Source organism: Haliotis rubra, unplaced genomic scaffold (assembly GCF_003918875.1).
Source record: "Haliotis rubra isolate DU_JTF1 unplaced genomic scaffold, ASM391887v1 Scf322, whole genome shotgun sequence".
NCBI classification, from domain to species: Eukaryota; Metazoa; Mollusca; class Gastropoda; order Lepetellida; family Haliotidae; genus Haliotis; species Haliotis rubra.
In genome coordinates this window covers 528,919-548,528 of record NW_025766994.1, presented here as the reverse complement: position 1 = coordinate 548,528, position 19,610 = coordinate 528,919, and the positions used below count along the sequence as shown (strand labels likewise).

Below are 19,610 nucleotides of genomic sequence, written 5' to 3'. Positions count from 1 at the left end.
TTCCCAAGAGACCAGAGCTTGATGTGAAAAACAGCAAAACAAGGACATTTGAGGAAAAGAAGGTGGCACATGTACAGTGGAACCTTGATAGAGAGGACAAATTGTTCCCAGTCGAATCATCCAAATTTATAATTATTCATTGAATTGTACACTGTTTTATCAGTTTAGGAATATGTAGATTTATTGAGTGCAATCCTCCATTACAAGACAGGGTCAAGGTTAGAGGTTGTTCTGGGTTTAAATATATTGGTAAGCTGCTGGTTCTGGTATAAGGTTTGTGATCACTGACCATGACTGACCAGTCAAGTTACAGGTCAAATATAGTCTGAATATATCATTATAACCATCAAATGCATTTTTAGAAGGTTTAGAAACTTTGCATAGAAATCAGAGGGTCATGTGTTGTAAGCGTACTTTTATAAGTATAATGTTTTGGTCACCTCAATATCCTGATCCTAACACTGTGAACCCCAGGGACCTATCATTGTCATTTCAAAGAATGCTGTTTCACAAGCTTAGTACAGTACTAGGGATATATTCTTCTCATGAATCCCATCCGGATGTGGATCTGGACTTTACAGTGTCTAATTGCCTGTTATCACGACATTGACTGAAGCACCTACTAATTTCTGTAGTTACTGGCAACTTCTACTGTCAAGAATCAAGAGAAACTGTTTAGCCTCTTCACAGTTAGCAGTTTTGTCTGGTTTCCATGCCAACGTCTTCCTACCTGTCCAGTTTGTAAGTCTGGGTCCAATGACAATTGTATTTGTGGACTTAGTGTCCTGGAGCTTAGAGGCAGCTTGGTAGACTAGACACAGGCGGGAGTGACCTACATCGGGAACAGTAGGGGGAGGGGCTAAGTCTACCCTCATGATATGGGGACCCTAGGAGGAGGATGAAGGGACATTAGCTCTAGGGGTGAGCATTCACTTGTGATATGGGGACCCTATAGGGTGGGAAGAGTCTATCTGAGGGGACATTAGCTCTAGGGGTGAGCATTCACTTGTGATATGGGGACCCTATAGGGTGGGAAGAGTCTATCTGAGGGGACATTAGCTCTAGGGGTGAGCATTCACTTGTGATATGGGGACCCTATAGGATGGGAAGAGTCTATCTGAGGGGACATTAGCTCCGATGGTGGGGTGTACATTCACTTGTGATATGGGGACCCTATTGGATGGGATGAGTCTATCTGAGGGCACATTAGCTCTGAGTGTTGGGGTGAGCATTCACTTGTCATATGGGGACCCTATAGGATGGGAACAGTCTACCTGAGGGGACATTAGCTCTGAGGGTGGGTTGAGCATTCCCCACAGAGGGGAGAGGAACAGAGTTAGAAGTCTACCCATGCTTCCTGGAACCACAGTGTGTAGGGGGACAAGAACCTCCAGCCCAGAGGAGGGAAGGGTGAATCTAACTGCGAGATATATGGCCGAGAGGTTGATAAACTGTCAAGATACGAAGACACTTGCTGTAGAGGTACACAAGTGATATAGCACCCAAACACGAGATCATAAATCACAGTAGACGTTGGCAACAAATGAATGTTTTAGATCGGTGAATGTAATATTTTCCTAATGTATGTGCATGTGTTAAATGATAAGAGGAAAAGAAAGTTCTACCTTGAGATTTACCTCAAGCCCTGGTCAAATGATGTTGACATATTAGCACAGTGCTTGTTATCAGTGATCTTGCCTGGTATATGTGTCAAGTAGTGCTGGGTGAACAGCCGAGATTGGCATCCAGCGCCCTCATGTATTATTGGGGGAGTGGGGTAGCCTAGTGGTTAAAGTGTTCACTTGTTACCCCGAAGACCCGGGTTCAATTCCCCACATGGGTAGAATGTGTGAAACCCAATTCTGGTGTCCCCGCCATGATATTGCTTGAATATTGCAGTGTAAAACAAAACTCACTCACTCACTCATGTATTATTGTATGTGTGTGAAAGAAAAGTTATCACCTGAATTATATAACAATTTCATATATATTGTAGTCATTCAACTATTTTTGTCTGGGACTGGTAGGTCCCTTGTAGCCCATAAATTTAAAAATTAGGCGTGAAATATTCGGAAGCTATTGAAAATCTAGACTTGTGGCATTACAGGAAAGGCTTAAGGGTTGAGAGACTGCAACAGATTACAATGACCCAGTGATACAGGAAATCAGAACACTGATGTTGCAGGACGATGATGCTGTGTGAGTTGTTGCTGTTGCTGATGGTATAGAGGCTGTTAAGACTGTTTTACTGGTGGTTGAGCTTCAGCATGTGATATACACCCATCCCCAGATGCTCCTCCACTGGGCTTCTGTGTGTGTATCTGTCAGGAGTTCTGACCTTTCTTCAGATGGATCCAGATCCTGTCTGTAAGCTGATTCCAGTTACACAAAGGAAATGTTTGTAGTTGTGTAGGTATCAGTGTGGAAGTAGGACTTCCTGGAATCGACAACAGAAGGATGTTTATAGTGTCCACAGATTTCACAGCTTGGCTAACTCCCAGTGTTTGGAGGTCTGGTAGCCAAGTGGTAGACTAAAGCTTGCTCTCTGCCTATATATAATTGTGATTGTAATGAATAAACTTTCATTTTTGGCTTTAGCATTGCAGGGAGGGCTAGGCTGTAGGGAAAATAATATGGTTCAGGGACTGTGAGTCAGACCAGCCAAATGGTAACAGCATATGTCAGCTGACTGAAGACCTGAGTTTTTGTTTTTTGTGGGGGTTGTATGGAGGTTTTTTTAGCCTTTATGGTCACAAGCGGGGTTTCATTGTGCCATCTACATGATATGAGTGAATTAAGCTAATAAAACCTGGCTGGCTCCTACAGAATCTGTTATGTACCTCACACAGGCATGGCAAGCTGTTGCACACATTCAAGAACAGCAACCATATTCATTTAAGAACCACAAACACATTCATTCAAGAACAACAACCATATTCATTCAAGAACATATTCATTCAACAACCATATTCATTCAAGAACAGCAACCATATTCATTCAAGAACAACCATATTCATTCAAGAACAGCAACCATATTCATTCAAGAACAGCAACCATATTCATTCAAGAACAGCAACCATATTCATTCAAGTCAACAATCTCACACATTCAAAGCAGCAACCATATTGAGTCAAACACCTCTCATATCCATTGCACTACAACACACACACTATTTCACTCTGCGTGTATAATCATGATGGTATCAAACTCATGTTATGTGTAATGTATTTTGATGTGTCAAGTCTATACTTGGTCTTTCACAGCCCATGCATGTCGTAGGAGGCAACAAACAAGATGGTATTGCTCTCTCACTTGCTTAATGCATTTCATGGTTTCCAAATTGTGTGGATCAATGCTCTTGATGTAAATCACTGGATTGTCTGGTCTGGATTTGATAGCCTACCACCATGATATAGCTGAAATATTGCTGGGGGCAGCAGTAAGCAGGAAACAGTGAGTGTACCACAACCGTATCACGGGTTCGAATCTCTTATGATTCTGATTCTATGTCAGCACCTGCTAAAGTGATGAGCCTAACACCTGCAACACTTCAGGCTTTTCTCTCCTATTGGGGGCACCCGCGAAGATCTGGGTTAGAATTGATCTTCAGTAACCCATGCTTGTCGTAAGAGGCGACTAACGGGATCCGGTGGTGAGGCTTGCTGACTTGGTTGACACATGTCATCGGTTCCCAATTGTGCTCATGCAGTTGATCAGTGGATTGTCTGGTCCAGACTCGATTATTTACAGACCGCCGCCATATAGCTGGAATATTGCTGAGTGCGGTGTAAAACTAAACTCACTCACTCACTCACCGATTGGGGACATCAGTTGTCACCAGAGGGGATGGAAACACAGTGAGTTTGCCTCCCTTGGGCATACCAGAACACAACAATGATGGCTGTTCCCCAATGTTTCTTGGTTTGTCAGAACCTGTGGGATATGACAAATTGATAACGTCTAAGACCTGCATGACTGGAGGCTTTCCTTCCAGGTCATGCTGACACGATGTGACGAAACGGAAACACTGCTCAAAACCTCAGAAAACCCATGTCAATCACTACTCAAATCAGTTGACACAACTCAATCACTACTCATATAAGTAAAATTTTGTTTTTAATCACGTGCCATTTTCACAGTTAATGATACACACCATATTATCATGTACCAGTATGACTATGTACCAGTATGACTATGTACCAGTATGACTATGTACCACCAGTATGACTATGTACCAGTATGACTATGTACCAGTATGACCCTGCTTGACCATGTATCTGTCCTGTCTTTCAGCCATAGACTGCGATGTCTCCGACTGGACTGACTGGGGCGAGTGTGATAACCCTTGTGGACTTGGCAGCCGCAGGAGAACTAGAAAAGTTAAAAGGTACCCGGAAAATGGTGGTAAAAATTGCCCGACATTGAAACAACGCCGAGTGTGTGTCGGAGACAGCAAAGCAGAGGAGTGTCTACAACAGAGTGTGGAACACCATGCAGAGGAGCTTCAAGGTGGGAACAGTGTAGTGAGCTTAGTCAACGCCATTAACAAGCATTTGAATAAATTATTTATTCTGCACACATTTTAGTGAATTCTGTTTGTTTTTTGCAATCCGTATGTTGTCAGTTGCAGTTTTGTGGTGTAGTTGTTAAAGCCTTTCCTTGTGGCGCCATAGACATGGTTTCAGTCCTGGGGTCTGTCTGTGATGCCAGATCTTGGTGTCCCTGCGATTATTTACTTACTCACGCTATATATTGCATGTGAATTGAAATACTTCTTTTCTTTATCATTTCGGCTTGAAAGACCTTTTTTCTGTATGATTAGGACTTAAAGGAATATTTATCTTTAATATCCAATATTCAGACTTTCTTTTCTAACAGAACTTCTTTAAAAGATATTTTTGTAACAGGACATTATATAGTTTTTGTGGAAAAGGACATAAGAGTTTTTCTGTAACATTAAAACTTAAAAGACTGCTTTTCTGTCAGATGATGTAAAAAATAGTGCAAGTTCTGTATCATTATGACTCAAGGGAATTTTTCAGCTACATTTGGATTTTAAAGACGTTCTCATAGCAACAGTAACAAAATGTTTTGGGCTTCTTCATTATTATGACTGAAAAGACTCTGTTGCATTAAGACTTGAAATACATTTCTTTATTGTAAGGCCTCAGAAGACTTTTCCTTTTGTATTGTTAAGATCTAAAGATAGGTTTTGTAACATTATGCCTTGAAAGACATATTTACTATTCTATCTTTGAGTGTCACTTAGTCCAGGTTTTTGAGAGCTCATGATGCCCTGTTGTAATTAAAAAAATTATAATGAAAGTGATTCCCATTAGCTTCGTGGGAAATGTTACTGTATGCTAGCTAAAGAATTTTTATGACAAAGATTGTGAATCTAGTTTACAATTTGGATGCATGTGTTGGACAATTGACAGCTGGATGACAGATAAGAATCAGATGGGTGATGATCTACACGCCATTAACATTTCAGTTCCGCGTCATTACAAAATGTCATCTTTTATGACATATGTTAAACTTACGCCTAACATTTTATTATCTGTGATTACACATTTATACACACTGCACATTTTCAAAGTTTAAGGACTCATGAAGGTTATAGCAACATTGTTATCACTAAAGATATCATATTTAAAATACCAAACATGAAACGGATGGTGAATATCAACAAGATTTGTACCTATTAGGTTTTGTAATCATTTTGAACTTGTATAAAAGGGAGTTAAATATTTTCCCCTGCTTTTACTTTGAAAAGATGCATGCCTGTCAGCTGAGTGTTCCCATGGGGCAATACTTTGCATCATGCTTTGATAGAGTTATGGGTGTATGCTTGCTGTATTGGATATGGCTTCTGTTCAGTCTGTCTGACAGTGACTCAGAAGTTAATAACCATCGTCAGAAACATAGAAATTCATAAGGTGAAATGTTCGGAATAAACGGTCTCATTTCGAGATCTGATTGGTCTATGAGTGTGTTCAAGGTGGTGGATTTTATGAGAATTGATATTCAGCTTTTGTGATAGGAGCATGCAAGCTTATGCATTGAAACTTGAAATCTGGTTTGGGAATAACGTCTACAAAGGAGATAATGTATGATGGTTGTATGAAGCTGTTCTGTACGTTCTGTGACTGAAGCAGTATGATCTGTGTAAACTGTTCTGTTACTTGACGCTAAATGACAGATGGGCATTTGTGATTGCTGTTTAACCTTCATTTCAAACACTTCTAAAAAGCTTCAGTCTACCAATATGCCAAAATGGTTTCATTTCGATTCTGTCATTTGACTGAACAAACACTTGTGTGTCAGCTTATGTTGTTATGGTGATGTTTCTCTGCGACGCTACATTTGACACAAATATTGAATGAAATTGTTCAGTAATCAACTGTTACAATGATTGACAGTAGGAGGCAATTTTTTCCATTTGAATATATTGTTATTGAGTCTGTCATTCCTACCACTGGACAGACGTGGACTACTTTTGTGGTCTAATAGATGGGGTCTGTCTGGAAAACAAGGTCAGTGCTTCCATACCTTGCCATGCAACGCCCAAATATATTTAAAGTGATAGTTGTTGTTACCCTGGCTGGCGCTCACTATTGAGAGGATAAGACAAGGGCTGTTCTCCTCTGATTCAGTGTACTGTGTCTGAGTTGGGTATCTGTGTTGAACTGCAATGTTGAGTCAGTGGACTAGTTCTATTAAACCAGTATATCTCTACAAGCAGCCACACACATGCATGTCTCTATGAAATTCACCTCGACAGGCAGATGTAAATACAAATATGTTTCAGTTTCTGTAAAGTTTATCAGTACAAAATCAGGGTGGACGTAAAATTTGGCATTTTTCAGCTTTCTTTAATTATCTCATTTTAGAGTGTGTGAGTGAGTTTAGTTTTCCGCCACACTCAGCAATACTCCAGCTGTATGGCGGCGGTCTGTAAATAATCGAGTCTGGACCAGACAGTCCAGTGATCAACAGCATGAGCATCGATCTGCACAATTCATATTGAATTGGTATACGATGACATGTGTAGACCCAGTCAGCAAGCCTGACCACCCAATCCCATTAGTCGCCTCTTATGACAAGCATGGGTTGCTGAAGATCAATTCTAACCCAGATCTTCACGGGTATATCTCATTTAAGACTAGCAGCTATCGATGTATCACATGTTAGAATCAACCCTGATCTTGTGATGCCACAGTTATGTCCCTTTGCTGGCTGATCCCATGGTCATGTGTTTGAACCCCTGCCTTGATTCTATTCTGTTTGTGAGCCCAATACAAGCCAAACATTGAGTCTCTAAAACTGAAAATGTTCAATGTTTTTCTTTTTAAAGTGTCTTCTGCTGTAGAGCTAAGAGTATTCCTTCATTTTCGACATTGAGTTGCCTAACAATTATAGACAAGGGCTTGTTGTGATGTTTTTGCTTTGGGTGACAAAAACTCAATATGTCAGCTTCAGGACTTCACCAAAGTTTTAGATGTCTTTGCTTTTTTCCTACTTAATAAAATACTTGAAGGAATTGAAACACATTTTAAGTGTGCAAAACCAACCTCATTCAGCTTATGTCATATTCTGTACCCATAAACCTTTCTGTATGTTTCTATATTTTTATGTTATTCAGAATTGGTTGTGTTTCCTTGTAATGCTGTCCTAAAACTACTTTAATCACCATTTTAACGTATAGTTTTTACAGAAGACCATCCATGTTTTTGCAAGTCTTTGTTTGAGTTCAAAATTGATCTTTTTGATTTTCTTGACTGTCTGTTTTCTCTTAAAACCATTTGCTATTAAAAACGTAAAAATATAACAGCAATTTGCTATGACAGTAACCATTGTTGGTTTTAACAACATAAGGTTAAGCTCGTAACACGAGTCTCAGAATGTTCCATGAGACTGCATTTTAAGCAGCATGTTGTGAAAATTGAAAGTAGCTTAAATATGTCTGTTATGGGGCTAGAATCCTATTTCATTCAGATTAAATACGGCTTTGTTGACAAAGTGTTTTACCTGTGAGCGATTGGGTCATACCTGGTGTTGACATTGTCTGACCTCTGAATTATTAATGATGTTATGTGGTTTTTACCTGTCATACTCCACCCTCTTGGAGAGCCTCTCGAACATTGTTGACCCTTCTCAGATAAGAAGGTCTGCCACTCACAGTCTTGCACATTCTATGGAATTCTAAAGGCAAACTATCAAGAGACTCTGTAGATAAACATTGTTCTCTAAATATTTGTATACTATGAAAACATTGTATATTTATGACTGTACAGATGATTACTAACAAAAACAATTCAGAAAAATATTGACATTATCAGTTTTTATTAAGGCATGATACTTTTTGATTATCAAATAGATCAATTTACAGTTTTGATAGTGATTATTGTGTATGATTGTTCGGGGGATAACAAAAGTATTTATGTATACTGCATAGAAATAATTCAGAACACCCAATTTTTTTCGGATGAACATCATAAATATGTTATGGTTGTGTCGAGACTTCATCATTGTTGTCGACGTCGTCGTCATCATCATCATCATCTGCATCATAAGTGGCAGTACTATACTCTTTGTGATGTCTATAATAAAAAATAATGAAAATGCTCATTTATGATGAAATTTTAATGAATACATTTTCTTTTTTAATAATTGCATATTTCTTCTGAATGTGTGTCTAAGTATAACCTGCATATATCTGGTGGTTCTTGATATTGCACAGATATATGTAAAACTTGAAAAGAAATCTTTGCTTGATCGAACAGGAGAGAAGAAAAAGTGTTTGTGAAAGTGTTCGTGTAACTTCAGCTAAAAAGTTTCTCAACACAGTTATTTCCAAGTGCAGACCTTGGGTTTTTTGCCAAATGGTTGAAAAATCACGGAGAAGTCTGTAAAATGAGTAATCAAATCTGTCTGGCCTTTTCATGACAAAAAATGATATTTTTTATTTGCAATAATTATATTCGCTTGGTATGTCGATGAAGTTATAGAATGGAATAGCCTTGCTCAATGGCACCTGCAGGTACATCACCTAAATCCAAGTTTGAATGTCAGGAGCCAAGTTTCCAACATGACAGCGTTTGTTTTTGGCTGCCGTCCATCACTACGAAAGGTTATGACTGGAGAGAGGCATGGTGTTACGACCATTTCTGCTCGGCCAGACATGATGTTATGGTTATTACATCACACAAAAACACAACTGTTTGAGACGAAAGGTCATAAATAATCAGGTACTGCGGTTTTACAATGGAGGTCGCTGGTTCAATGGGCTGACATTTTCTCCTTTGGAAAGAACTTCATGATAAATGGGCTGAAAATAGAAATAATATTTCCCTTGTAAAGTTCACTAGTAGGAAAAAAGCTATAAATGTTAGTGTGTAAAACTGTCCACAAATATTCATCTCCTGCACAGTGTGCATACATTGTAGCTCACCTTACCCACAGGGTCATGTAATCACTGGATTGTCTGGTCCAGATGAGAGTTATATAGCTGGAATGTTGCCAAGACCAGCTATGAATAACAAATTCTGAGGTAGCATCTTTCATGAATTTAGAATTGGTCTTCAGCAACCATGCTTGTCATAAGAGGCAACTAATGGGATCGGATGGTCAGGTTTGCTGACTTGGTTCATGTATGTCATCATATCCCAATTGATGCTCAATCACTGGATTGTCGGGACCAGACCACCATCATATAGCTGGAATATTGCTGACTGTGGCGTTTAACAACAGACAAACATAAATTATTTTCAAGTATCCAACTATTTTAATGTTTTGCATTCTGGAAACCTGACATTACAAACTATATGCATGATACCAGAAATATTGTCTGAAACAAAGAGTTTTGTTCCAACTTTCAACATGGCTTCCAAGGCAGCCATATTGAAAAGGTCATATTTGCCAATTAGTCAACTTTGTTTTCAAATATCATCATGATATCCACTAAGGATGTATGTATGTCTGAAGTGAAGATATTTGGTTCGTGAAATTTTGATATTGTGCTTCCCCATAAATCAAGTGATATTTCATTTTCAAAATCTGTCACACAACTAGGTCAATGAAGGAACATTTGGATCATGTTAGAAAATTCTAGGTGAGCCAATCAGACCTGAAGCCAGTTTTGACAATTCATGCTACATATATTTTTGAAATATGTTCCCTGAGAAAAAAGTCTGGATGAGCAGTAATTTGGGTTAAAGTCCAAGTACAGTTATGACTTGCTCCCTGATTGTTCTCAGTAAGATATGAAATATGTTTGAATAAAGAACAGGGAGTTTACTGGACAGTATTTTCACTTAGGTTATTGCAACTTATTTAATTGACAGATTTGGCAACTAATTTAATTGACAGATTTGGCAACTTATTTAATTGACAGATTTGGACCAGAGTCTTTGAAAAGTGACGTGCTGTTTTTCAGACAAGATTGGTAAATGATCATGGCAGATCATATATGTCTGGGATTTATACATTTTTCATAAGAGTTTTGTTCAAGATTTGTTAGTACCACAAGGTCTTAAATTTTTAATGTCTGCTTCAGTTAAAAACAAATGTCAGTTATACATTTCAGGATTTTGACAAATTTTAATGGGACGTTCTTCTATGCAATTACCAATTCTGAGAAATATCATAATGGCATTTTAAAAGGAAACATTTATCCTTGAAAATGATTTAAAATGAAATCTAGCTTGTGACTCCTTAAAGTTGGTTCCAAATTGGAATTGGATATCATTTGAATAAGTGGGGCGGTGGGGTAGCCTACTGGTTGAGAGTTCTCTCGTCATGTTGTTAGAAGCCGAGTGAAACCCATTGTGGGTGTCTCCCGACGTGATATTGCTGGAATATTGTTAAGAGCAGTGTAAAACTAAACTCACTCACTCACTCACTCATATGAATAAGTACCAGTATAAGTTACAATTATTATTTGTCTTAAATCTCTTGTTTGTGTGATGTCATCAAGCACAAGTTTTCTGTAACCTGATAGACTTATGATGCTAAAATAATGGAATGAAGATGGTTTAAAGTTACTGTGACATGCTCCGTAAAACTGCTGTTGGGTTATTTTTGGCAAGAACAGACTTATTATGACCATATGTTGAAATGTTATTAGTCAGAAAGAGGAAAACATTTTAAGCAGCTTAGTATTTAAGAGTCAAATGTCACCACTGAAAGCTAAACGATTACGTTGAGGCCATACAGAGCTCACAGAAAAGCTAGGTGAAAGTTACGACCATTACATCAATCTACAGACTGTACAGAGTGAAATATTTCAATAACAATGAACGTGAAGCTGTCGACGGTTTAGCCCAGTTTTACTTATGAATGAAACTGTGTTCTGTTAACTAGTGCTCACAGTAGGGGCAGAAGATAATTTGCTGACTGTGCATTTATTTAATTGTATAATAACTGTAGGCTTTTCACCCTGTTCAGGCTGTGTAATGAATACATGGGGGGAAATCAAGCCTGTAGGAATGCTGAGGTGTGGGAACATGTGCTGTGACATGCTGGTCTGGGCTGCTTGACATTTTTCTTGATATGAAGGGCATCGATTGTTTTGGCGTGGTTGATAGAAATGGGGGCTATAAGTGGCCAAGTCATCTACAATGCTGCAGGTTGCCAAGACCTTTGGTTCTGGCATGCAAGTTCCTTTCCAGCGCCTACACCCTTGTGCATGAGTTTCACCGAATGTGGTTACAAACGCCCGAGACCTGCACCACTTTTGATAGATCATTATTGCATGCCTTGATATAACTGGAATACTGTCCCTGACGTCATTAAATACATCACTCACTCACTCACTCACTCACTCACTCACTCACTCACTCACTCACTCACTCACTCACTCACTCACTCACTCACATTTATCATTGATTGTTTTCAAATCACATTTTTTTGGTCAGTTTTCTCATAAATCAAAGACACAAAGTCTTTCTCGGCCAAAAGCACGTCTTATGTTCAAATCTGACTATAGTCTGAACTAGTATTTATGAAACAAAATAGAGTAAGCATATCCTATGATCGTGTTGGATGACTCCCATCACAAACACATGCATAGGCAGGTCAATTCTTCACCTGAATAAATTTAGCAACATGTAATACAAGATTAAGGACTAGAATCAACTTCATAAATTATTGTGCACAAATTAACAATTGGTTTCATGTTTTACTGATTTCTTCTAAAACTTTGTATTTAGGTAACAAAGTAGTTATGCTCTACATACAGTCTATGTGTATATTTTTGCATTTTGCCGTTTCATGGTGCAATATTCTATTATATCACAGTAAATTGATACTCTTTCACAAATAGCTACTCAATTTATTCGGAGGATGTCAATGCCCTACAAACCAATCATAAAAGATGAGTTCTGTAAACATTTCATGCTGATGATGGGACTATATCACTACTGGAACCATTACCGTATTCCAATTTTCTATCATGTCTGAGCACAATGCTTTTCCAAATGCTGAAGGCTATTTTACGGTAATAAAAATCCTTCTATTAGTGGGTAAACAGTCATCTGTGAGTATATCAGTAACATTAGTTGTTAGGGTATCATTATTCAAAATGTCAGACGTCTAGCCATGGCTCACCTCGGTGATACAATAACAAGTTAGGTGTATCGTGCTGTCATTGTATGTAAGGAGAAGACTTAATTAGGAACATATATAAGCTTGATGCATTGCTGAGACTGGACTCTGAGAAAGAGACGGAATCTGACAAATAATTGCTTCTTTTCCACCAACTGACAACTTCATTCTCCCTCATTGCCCCAGATCCTATTGATGTTGAGATATTGTGATAATCAGGAGACCAGCGTTACTAAGGAGGAATAGTTGTTATGTAGCTACTACATTGAACAAAAAATAAAGCACTTACACTTTGAAACCATTACCAAAAAGACACTTACCTTTAAGAACAGAATACAGTGTTTTCTTTCAGCCGTTTGTTATAGTTACATGACTATTTGGTTCATTTGTATATGACCCAGACACCTGTGTGATAGTCGTTGTTGTTGAGTTGCTTCATGGTTGTTGGTATATTTTTTGAGGATATCTGGGTTTGATCAGATCGATCAAACTGTTTTACACTTACGTAAGGCATGTGGCTGGGATATTTTTGTGATCTCTTTTTCAGATATATTGTACAGGCCTGCTTGTGTTTGGTCTGAGTTTGAGAAGTGTTAAAGTGTTTACAATAACAATGTACTATAACATGTTTGCTTACATTTTGATTTCCCCTAGCTACACCCTGTTTGGTTCCTTTGTGTCTGTGTTTTAAAGAATGGTAGCGCAAGATGGTGCTCAGCCATTTCCTGTGTGGGTCTGGATCGTACAGTTCGTGATGGATGTCAAACCGACACATGTACATGTAATTTGGGTAATCTTAAATTGCCAAGTTGATTTACATAATAAGATTTAAATTTATGGACCAAGTTGCATTTGAATGACTTGAAATCAAATTTGTTTCGACTACCAATTGATCAAGTTTGGCCCATGTTAAATCTCCAAAGATTTTCTGCTCTGTGGCAGAATATGACCCCTAGTTTGCATTTTCTGTGAAAGAAACATGAGAAAAGTCAAGTCTTCACATCAGCTTTGATTAAACAGATTTGGTTGTTTTTGTCTGTAGGGATATATAGGTGTCTTCTAAGGCATGCAGATGGTTTTAAGTTTCTTCCCTTGGCTGTCTGGCGCCAGTGGTTCAGATACAAGATTTTTCTGGATGTTAAGCTATGAACGAGATACTTGACAATTGATTTCCAGATATATTTTTTTCTTTATGGAGATATAAATGTAAAAACTGGTGGGTGCACACTGAGTATATCTGTATATGCCTGGAGATTTTTACATTTTATACTCCATTAAGGCCACAAATTATTGAAATCAATTCATATAGATAAAAACTGTAACAGTAATAACCTCACAGACTGCTTGTTTAATCATTAACACATATGAAAATATATCAGTGTCATCATCCAACACAAGCCCCACCTAATCCATCATGAGCCTATCAGGAAACAGTAGACTGTTTCTTCCACTTTATGGCGCATAAGAAGAAAACAATCACTTAGGCAGCACATCAACTGTCATGGACTATCTTGGTTTTCATGTATTACCTAATGAATGTCTAGTGAACGAGGGGCGGTGGGGTAGTCTAGTGGTTAAAGCGCTGGCTCGTCACTCCGAAGACCCGGGTTCGAATCCCCATATGGGTGCAATGAGTGAAGCCCATTTCTGGTGTCCCCCGCCGTGATATTGCTGGAATATTGCTAAAAGCGGCGTAAAACCAAACTCAGTCGGCAGTCTTGTGAACGAGATACTTCCTGAAGACCTTGTCCGTGCTGGTCGGTTTCACCACAGTGGCCTGTGAGCTGGAATATTGCTGAGTGCAGCGTGAGATACTTCCTGAAGACCATGTCCACGCTGGTTGGTTTCACCACAGTGGCCTGTGAGCTAGATACTTCCTGAAGACCATGTCCACGCTGGTTGGTTTCACCACAGTGGCCTGTGAACAAGATACTTCCTGAAGACCATGTCCACGCTGGTCGGTTTCACCACAGTGGCCTGTGAGCTAGATACTTCCTGAAGACCATGTCCACGCTGGTTGGTTTCACCACAGTGGCCTGTGAGCTAGATACTTCCTGAAGACCATGTCCACGCTGGTTGGTTTCACCACAGTGGCCTGTGAGCTAGATACTTCCTGAAGACCATGTCCACGCTGGTGGGGTTTCACCACAGTGGCCTGTGAGCTAGATACTTCCTGAAGACCATGTCCACGCTGGTGGGTTTCACCACAGTGGCCTGTGAGCGAGATACTTCCTGAAGACCATGTCCATGCTGGTCGGTTTCACCACAGTGGCCTGTGAGCTAGATACTTCCTGAAGACCATGTCCACGCTGGTTGGTTTCACCACAGTGGCCTGTGAGCTAGATACTTCCTGAAGACCATGTCCACGCTGGTCGGTTTCACCACCTGTGAGTTGCCTGTGGCCTGTGAGATACTTCCTGAAGACCATGTCCACGCTGGTTGGTTTCACCACAGTGGCCTGTGAGCTAGATACTTCCTGAAGACCATGTCCACGCTGGTTGGTTTCACCACAGTGGCCTGTGAGCTAGATACTTCCTGAAGACCATGTCCACGCTGGTCGGTTTCACCACAGTGGCCTGTGAGCTAGATACTTCCTGAAGACCTTGTCCATGCTGGTCGGTTTCACCACAGTGGCCTGTGAGCGCGATACTTCCTGAAGACCATGTCCATGCTGGTCGGTTTCACCACAGTGGCCTGTGAGCGCTAGATACTTCCTGAAGACCATGTCCACGCTGGTTGGTTTCACCACAGTGGCCTGTGAGCGAGATACTTCCTGAAGACCAAGTCCACATTGGTCAGTTTCCCCACAGTAACCTCACGCAACAGCAAACACTTTTGTTTTCACAGAAAGCTGCAATGCAGTGATATAACTGAAATAATCTTCAAAGTGACATTAAACGCAACTCACTCACTGATTCTATTTTCCAGCAGACACTGTTCAGATTGATTTCAAGATTTATGGAGCTTTGTTGCCTGAATGTTTTACAAATGGGCCCATGAAGTTGTGTCACAGAGCTGGGAGACCCCTGGCCAACATAAGCACTGGGGCATTCAGGGAATACTAAAATCGTCCCAGCACATCCGTCACCATAAGTGGGTTTAGCCTTCCCCGTGCACCTATATTTGATAGATATGGAAACAACAGCAGCCAATGAGGTGCTGCATCATCCTGTCCCGAGATCACCATCCTCGGTGATTGATGCGTCCAAGACACGGAGCATTGACCTCAGACAATGACTTACCAGACATATTTTTTTTGTTTTATAGGAATTTCTCTTGGGGCCATGAAAACAATGTCCAGAGTCTCTTTTTTTAAAAATTCCTTTAAAAAATCCTGTAAAAAGTGAAAAAGTGTCACAGCTTTAGCAAGGAAAGGTTGTCTAGTCTTTTGGAATATGAACACTTTTGGCATTCATAGAACTAACATTACAAAGGGTACTTAACTGACATACACAAATATTGATCACGACAACAAAAGGGATCATTCACACATGTTAACTGCTTTAGTGATGAAAAACATTATTTCAGTTGGTTTATGACCGTAGGTATTTTTAGGAGTCTGAGAGTGGCATGAGAAGATTGGAGTTTCCATTGTAGCTGACTTCTCATTATGTCTTCATATTTGAAAGGGTATTATTACTTGTCAAGAAAGCAGTACTAAAAGCTTTGAAACCTCTGTTGAGTGATGAAATGACAATGCAATGACAGCCATTTTTCAAAATGTGTATATGTCTGTCTGTTTTTCTCTCCCTTACTCTCTCTCACACTTACATATGTTTCTGTCTATCATCACTCATTTCCATCTCTGGGGTAGCCTAGTGGTTAAAGTGTTCGCACGTCACACCGAAGACCCAGGTTCGATTCCCCAGATGGGTACAATGTGTGAAGCCCATTTCTGGTTTCCCCCGCTGTGATATTGCTGGTATATTGCTAAAAACGGCGTAAAACCATACTCACTCTCACTCACTCACTCACACATGTACATGATTACATACAGGGCAGTAGGGTAGCCTAGTGGATAAAGCATCTGTTTGCCATGCTGAAGGGTCGGGTTCAGTTCCCCATAAAGCTCAAAGTGTAAAGCCAGTTGTGAGAGAGATGGAAGGAGAGAGAGACATAAAATGAAGGAAAGAAAAGATAAATAAGACACTGTTATGGTCTATAATATACTGTGAGTACACCAGCTCTTGAAAATACTAAACATGGTAAGTGATGCGTTCGTGTTCCTCTTCTCAAAAACTCCAGACACATCCATCATCCACTGACAACCATGTTGTCTTGTCTCTCCATTCTGAGGATTGTCTCTAACTTTACCTCATTGGGGCTTTCAGTCGCACTTGCCCAGACAAGCCAAAACGTCATCAGTCATATGTTGTATTTTGTAGTGGTGCTGTAATCCCCCTGATAATCCCCTTGGGCAAATATTATTTGAATGGTGTTTGACAGTCGGAAAGCTCTGTATCAAAATGTGCGCACCAGAACTACGGTTCCGTCTCTTGAAAATAACATAATGCTTTTTTTGGTTGAGGATGAAGTTTGTTTGGAATTTCTGAATATTTGGAATTGCTAAACATTTGTGAGAAAAATCTTTGGAGTGGAATTATGTGTTGATTGTTAGAGTGATTTTCAGACATATGTTCACTGGGGAATAGACTGGCGTCCTGGCAGCTATCTTTACTTGTTTATGGGCAAGATAAACTAACAAATTAAACCATTATGACGGCGTCATGATAGTGCTGCTTCTAGTTTTCTCCAAGCAAGAAATTCACTCTTCATTGCACTGATACAAGTTAAAATGACATTATAGGTCAGCAAACAAAATTAATGAGAAGTTTATAAATTAACCATTTCAGCTGAAACATTGTTGAAGTTGGTGAAATCACTTGAATCTGCAACATATTGATTTGTCCATTACTGATATATTACTTCAGTGTCAAACTGTCTCCATGGTGCAGCAGACAGAGTGTCAGCCAGAAGAATCTAAGGAGGGTTTAAATCCCTAACCCTGTCATTAGTGGTGTGATGATACTTCAATACAAGGCTCATGATACAATATAGTCTGTCTCCAGTCCCTGAACCACATTATTTTCACTACTGCCTAGCCCTCTCTGCAGTGCTAAAGCCCTAAATAAAGCAAGTCTAGATTTCCTCACTCTGGTCTCCCTGGGGCTCCTTTTCAATTTAAATGAGCTTGTTTGATACTATCAAACTTATATATATATTCTGAGACTAAGCATTAGTCTAGATACAATACATCAATTTACACCCCTGTATCACCACATATGATTAATTACACTACAACAACGTTCAAAATACCTGCCTGCTCGACCGCCCGGGACGGGTTATTTTCAACATGGACTGCCAGATTCTTAAATTCACCTGCCCGACGGTCGGGTTAGAATTTAGACATGTATATGAAGATATTTTGGGGCAGGTAAATTTTGGTCAGGGCTGGCAAGTTTTACATCTAAACAGCCCTGTGGCCTGGCTGAAATTTTTAGGAGTTTCATACCCTGGCTACAAGTTATATTCTTGTAAGAACATGTGAAAATTACAGAAACCGGTCAAGCGCCTGTTTATGTAGATTCTCCAGTATTTCCTGGCAGCATGTGCCCAGTGCCCCAACGCATATATGTTTATCCTTACAATACCCCATCTTTGCTGTCTGAGATTTGAAACAAAGTTTCAGGGTTGTGATCATGGAGACTCACCTGTGAATATGCAGAAGCTGTGAATTTCTGAAATAACAATATTGTATTGGGATATGAATCATATGGCACCTATGTCATCGGGATCGTATTGTGGCCTCAAGACATAGTTACAAGATGGTATTTGTTACATGGCCTGGCACTTGGTGTGAACCCCTCCATTCCATGTTCAAAATGAGTTTTCCCTCCTTTCTGATATGGGATAAGAAACTTTAGAGAGATAACAGTGCATATTGACTACCTGTGCTATATAAAACCGTTAATGGCCTGTTTGTTGGAATCTTGGCCCAGAGTGTATCAGACGTATATCCTGACAGGAAATGCCAAAAGAGCATGATGCACGTTAACCTGGTGCTGCCACCTGGTGACTGCTGGCTGCACCAGAAACTGCGTTATCAGTAAATATAGACTGTAATGAGAAAAGCAAACACTCCTGGTGTAACCAGCATTAATACCGTCAAGGACAACGGTGTGTATATACATTTGTTTGTTGTTAGTTCTTGAGACAACAGGAGCAAGACGTTTCTGATCAGAAATACAAATGAAATATAAGGCTAAGGATTATCTGATTATTTCATATTCCTGGAGTTCATTTGTCCTGTTAAGATCCAGACTATCTGGTAGATCGTACTGTTTAACCAGACACAACCAAAATAATTAACCATCAAATTTAACATGTCCTGATGTATTGATGAGTGAGTGAGAAGGGTTTTATGCCGCTTTTAGCAATATTCCAGCAATATCACAGCGGTCGGGCACTTGGCATTAATGGAGTAAAACAATGGTACTCATCTCAAATTGTAACATGGTATATCAGTTTGCTAGCACAGACACAGGCGCACACACACACACACACACAGGCACACACACAGGCACACACACACACACATACACTAGCCACACATAAACACACACACATTACATTAACCACACACATGCACCACATGGGAAGGACTGAACTACCAATAACACTCATCTGTGGCAGGTCAACCAGTTGGTGGTCTCTCATAGGTAATATGTAGATCTGAAATCTCACTTCCAGGGGAATAATGCAACAATATTCTGTGGATGAGATAGTTTTGTCTCGTCATGGAAGCGACTCTATGATCCACGTGGGACTGTGAAATGTTCATGTGCAGGTAGCGTGTATAATGCAACATTTTTATATTTATGTTTTATTTGTTTTGTTTTGGTTGAACTCCTGTGGGAGTCCTGATATTTGGAGTGAGGCATTTTGGCTTGAGATGCTCAGCAATGTCCGACACCAAGATGAGTTTCAGCTCCCAGTAGCGACAG

General features: G+C 39.7%; 1 protein-coding gene across 1 annotated transcript in view; it reads left to right on the top strand.

The window, feature by feature from the left end:
• The window catches only part of LOC124283824 (somatomedin-B and thrombospondin type-1 domain-containing protein-like), a 100,410-nt gene that overhangs the window by 61,052 nt on the left and 19,748 nt on the right, over positions 1-19,610 (top strand). The window contains exon 2 of the mRNA XM_046719847.1: positions 4,294-4,509. Coding sequence (XP_046575803.1) covers positions 4,294-4,509 — 216 coding nt within the window. The remainder of the gene's footprint in view (positions 1-4,293; positions 4,510-19,610) is intronic.